The following is a 5,000-nucleotide window of genomic DNA, read 5'->3' on the forward strand; positions in this document are numbered from 1 at the left end:
ATGAGCCATTGGGATCCGAGGAAGTGGATCAGGCCGATCTACTTACCAGGATACAGCAGGCTAAGAGTTTGGATGAGAACTTGCAAAAAGTGGCTCTTGACAATAAGATGGAGTATCAGATCACAAGCAACGAAACAATCTGGGTGAATGGCCGAGTAAGTGTTCCAAACAGCAAGGGGCTTAATGAAGAGATTATGAGTCAGGCTCATAAGTCAAAGTTCTCAGTCCACCCCATGCTGAATAAGATGTATATGGATTTAAAAAGGTACTATCACTGCGTAAGGATGAAAACAGCCGAGTGGGTGGCGAGGTGTCCTACTTGCCAGCTTCTGAAGGCCGAACATCAAGTGCCCAATGGTATGCTCCAGAATCTCCCCATACCAGGGTGGAAGTGGGATCACATCACAATGGATTTTGTGACCAGTTTTCCTACGACCAGGAACCAAAAGGATGCGGTTTGGGTGGTGGTTGACAGACTAACCAAGTCGGCCCACTTCTTACCAATACAGAAAGGAGATGGAGTGGATCAGATCGTGAGGATTTACTTGGACGAGATAGTACGTCTGCATGGAGAGTCGGCTAGTATTGTCTCGGACAGAGACTCTAGGTTCACCTCTTACTTCTGGCAGGCTTTTCAAAAAGCCTTAGGAACAAGAGTGAACATGAGCACAGCCAATCATCCCCAGACAGATGGGCAGTCAGAGAGGACAATCCAGACATTGGAGGACATGTTAAGGGCCGTGGTGTTGGATTGGGGCGACTCATGGGAAAAGCATCTACCCTTGGTCGAGTTTGCCTACAACAACAGTTTCCATACTAGCATTGGGATGTCACCTTATGAAGCACTGTATGGACGACCTTGCAGGACGCGATTATGCTGGACCCAAGTGGGGGAGAGGAGCATGTTGGGTCCTGAGATAGTGGAAGAAACCACCGAGAAAATAAGGTTCTTAAAGGAGAAAATGAAAGAAGCACAGGATCGTCAAAAGAGTTATGCATATAGACGAAGGAAACATATTGAGTTTGAAGTTGAAGACTTGGTATATCTCAAGATGATCACATTCAAAGGGAGGGCTAGAGTTTCTGGCAGAAGAAAACTAGACCCTAGGTACTTGGGTCCGTTCAGAATCATAGAAATAGTTGGGGCTGTGGCTTATAAGTTGGAACTGCCACCAGCCATGGATGCGTTCCACAACATGTTTCATGTGTCCCAACTCCAAAAATGTTTGTCTGATCAGGACATAGTCCTACACGAGATCCCTACAGATTTGGGTAAGAATCTGACTCTAGAAACGAGGCCGGTCTGCATAGTGGATCGAACAGAAAAGACAACAAGGAAGAAGACCATTCCCATGATCAAGGTCGTGTGGGAATACAATGGCAAGGATGTAATCACTTGGGAAACAGAGGCAAGGATGAAGGCCGAGTATCCTGAGTGGTATGATCAGGTTGTCCCCGAGGAAAAACATGATGAGGATTCGAGGACGAATCCATCCCAAGTGGGGGAGACTTCTCATGTCCCCAGTCCGAGATAGGATCGTTGGGATGAGCCATGGTACGGGGAGATGCACCAGTCAGGTCATTAGACCAGTAGACAAGCGTATCATGGCTCAGACATAGAGTTAAGGGCATCAAAGTGTTGAGACTTAACCAGGGTTGTAACACCCCCGAACCATTTTAGGTATAGGTCGAACCACCGGCCAACAATCAAACAAGAACATGACCAATGGACCAACTTTCTACCCAGGTTTGGAAGCGCTACATGACGGGTTAGGTACAATCCAGCCATGATCACAAAGGGTGCAATTCGTGACTAGGCCAGACCATTCATTAACACGTCCCGTCAGATCGAAAGCCTAAGGCTTTTCAACCCGTACCCCCAATCTGACGTTGTGTTAGCTGGACAAGCTAATATCAGTAACAACAAGTCGTTTTACACAAAATTTTCCTTTATTTATCATATATGATTCATGTTCGCAAACACAACAAATTATACAAGTAGTGGCTAGCCAAACGAGTAAAAGTACATACTTATATTCTGAAAACGTCTTTAGCAAAAAGATGCAAACTCTACACCAGCCGGCCTAACTTCCCGCGACCTCTAAGAGTACTACAGGTCACCTGGAAACAATAAAGAGTGAGGGGTGAGTAATCTAGCATTACTCAGTGAGTTACAATCCCCAACTAACAAATACAACCCCTCGCTATTCCACCCCAAACAAAATCTAAAGCGAGAGGTTCACCTAATAACATAAGTAAATCAGAAATCCGCAGCAGAAAAATAATACGAGTAAAATATCGACACTAGAATATAGTCTTTAAAATCGATATCAAATTAAAATAGGGTTTACCAAATCCCTTTATACTATATATAACTAAGGCCTTGGTAACTTAGTGTTCCTCCACATCCTCGGCAATATCCTAACTTCCTACCACAAAGGCCAGAAGAAAAGGAACTTTAAACCGAACGCGGCCCACAGTACGTTCGGGTCACCGCGCGACAGCCCTAGTACGTTCGGGCCACTGCCGGTTGTCACACGACGATCACGGCCCACAGTACATTCGGGTCACCGTGAGACAGCCCCAGTACGTTCGGGCCACTGCCGGTCACTACCCTGTCGTGCAACCACTCAGCCATAGGCCATGACCCCGTCTCTCTGAGTGTTCTCGACCCAGCGAATAATAATCCCGCCAAGTACGAGGTTGAGGAAACACTAAACACTCCTACACATGCCTATACGGCTAAAATATAACTAATACTAAACCTGGTAATATAATCAAGGTTCCAAGCAATACTCATAATCAACACAATCAATCATATTCTAGAATCTAGCATAAAGACTAATTCTAGAATACCTAACTAACCACAACCTAGCAATATTATCTAAGCAATCGACGTTCTCTAACTAACCAATCAACCTAACAATTAGCATGCTACTAAGATTCTCACGCAATAACTAAGCATGCTACTAACTAATCAACCTAACCATTACTACTAACTAAACAAACCGTTACTCAGTTTAGACCTGGCCTCCTGCCATGATCCAACTTTCAAGTAACGGGAACCTGCATGAAAAAAACTTAACAAACAATTGATTATAACTCACAGTTTTTGGTTGACTCGTGGCCTTGACCCTGAACCCGTCTTCTGCAATCCGAACCCTTTCTTAAACCTTCACACGTATATCCACGTCTGAACTGATCTTCAGTTGAGCAGAATCTTCTTCAGATGCAGACTCAAATCGAGGAGAGTAACTGTTCTCGAAAACTCTCAGAAATTACCGAAAAAGACTCTAAAACGATCGAAACTCTAACTTTTTTCTTTGCTTTCTTTCTCACGTTTTTCTCTGAGTTTCAGGTGTTCTGGATGGTTTGAAATGGAAGGGGGTCGTGGGTATTTATAAGGAGCAGCAACCAATCAGATGCAGGCCGTGTGGCAGCCCGTGTGTTGCTTCGCATGGCTCCGAACGCATGCGTCGCGGCACCTCGTGCTCCACATGTCTGATGGCATGACCAGGTTGTCATGCAAGGTGACACCACGCCCTCCAGATGTCTGATCCACGGCCTGGCCTCATGCAGATAGACACCACAGCGCACACATGTCGCTCAGCATGCTTCGATCGCAGGTTATGCGGCACCTCGTGCTTCTGGGTGTCACTCCGCATGCTGTGCTCTCCTGGACTTCAACAGCTCGTGCTTCCCTTGACACCTACCATACTAGGCAGTTGACATCACGTCCTTATCTCATAGATAAGGCCATCTCGAGCTTCTCGGTCCATTCGACTGATTTCGACCCTTCTGGTGAATTTTCGAGCGATCAATCCCGAATATTTTTCTTCGCCCGTTCTGATGATCTGAATATTTTTTTAATAAACTCCAGATGATTTCTGAACTTGATGAAAAATATTTCCCGAGCCTCCGGCTTCCTCGAAAAATTTATAATACCGAAATTAGGGTTTTTGCCCAATTTCGGGTTTTCCCGTCGTGCTTTGATCCCGTCCTGCTTAATTCCCGTCCTGCTTCCGACTTAAAATGTTTCCAGAGTATTGTTTTACTGATACGAATATTTCCCGAGAAAACTTCGTGATGAAGAAACGTCGGTCTTAAAAAAGGTCGAGCTTCTAAACCGTCGTGCTTCAAAAATGTGATGCTTCCAAAACAGCCGTCTGATCAATCTAAGATACTTCTAACAATGGTAGAGCAGCTTACTTTGACTCATGCTTCACTCACGATCCATTCTTCAACCTTCTCGTTCTTTGAATTTCCCGATTGATTCGTATCGCCCGCGATTCGACCACCAAGTAGATGCTTGACCAATCTTCTATTTTCTTCGATCCATGTCAAGCTTGAAATGATCAAAATTCAACATTCTTCATCATCCTTTGATTCCCAAAAGCTTGGCTCCAAACTCCAACTTGTCGATCTCGACCATTTTATCCCGAAGGGCGGGTTATCACAAGGGTGAAGAAAGAATGGGTTTAATAGAGCTGGACGAGTGATGTGGGAGCTGGACGGGACAGTGGCTGAGCTTGGGCAGCTCAGGGAAGCTCAATGGGAGCTCAGTCAGTATGCATCAGCTCGTGGAGCTAGAAGGACTACCTCACTCAGCTGGGACCAGCTAGCAGTCAGCTCAACTCAGCTGGGCCGAGTGTTCATGTCTTGGATGGTTGGGCGGTTACTAGGACGGTTATGGTGGTTTGGTTAGATGGTCTGGCTACGGTATGGACGGTCAGTTAAAGGGCTTGGCTTTGGCTTCAAGATAGAGAACCGACAGGGACAAAGACATGAGCAGTTGGAGGCAGTTGAGGACCGGTTGGGGGCAGTTATTGCCGAACGGTTGCAAAGGAGAGAGAGACACCTTTTCGGTTACAACTCCCACCCGTTCGGCCCCATGGCTGTTCCGACTCCCTCTCTCTATAAATAGAGAGCCCTGGATCCAGAATTTGACGCAGAATTCTTGAGGGGAACCTCTGCCAAAATCGTGAGAGACAAACCCCAGA

General features: G+C 45.9%; 1 protein-coding gene across 1 annotated transcript in view; it reads left to right on the plus strand.

Moving 5' to 3' along the window:
• The window catches only part of LOC117129708, a gene marked incomplete at its 3' end in the record, with an annotated part of 397 nt that extends 40 nt beyond the window's left edge, over positions 1-357 (plus strand). The window contains exon 1 of the mRNA XM_033282996.1: positions 1-357. This exon is cut by the window's left edge and continues 40 nt beyond it. Coding sequence (XP_033138887.1) covers positions 1-357 — 357 coding nt within the window.
• Positions 358-5,000: the final 4,643 nt, after the last annotated feature.

Source organism: Brassica rapa, unplaced genomic scaffold, assembly GCF_000309985.2.
Source record: "Brassica rapa cultivar Chiifu-401-42 unplaced genomic scaffold, CAAS_Brap_v3.01 Scaffold0071, whole genome shotgun sequence".
Lineage (NCBI taxonomy): Eukaryota > Viridiplantae > Streptophyta > Magnoliopsida > Brassicales > Brassicaceae > Brassica > Brassica rapa.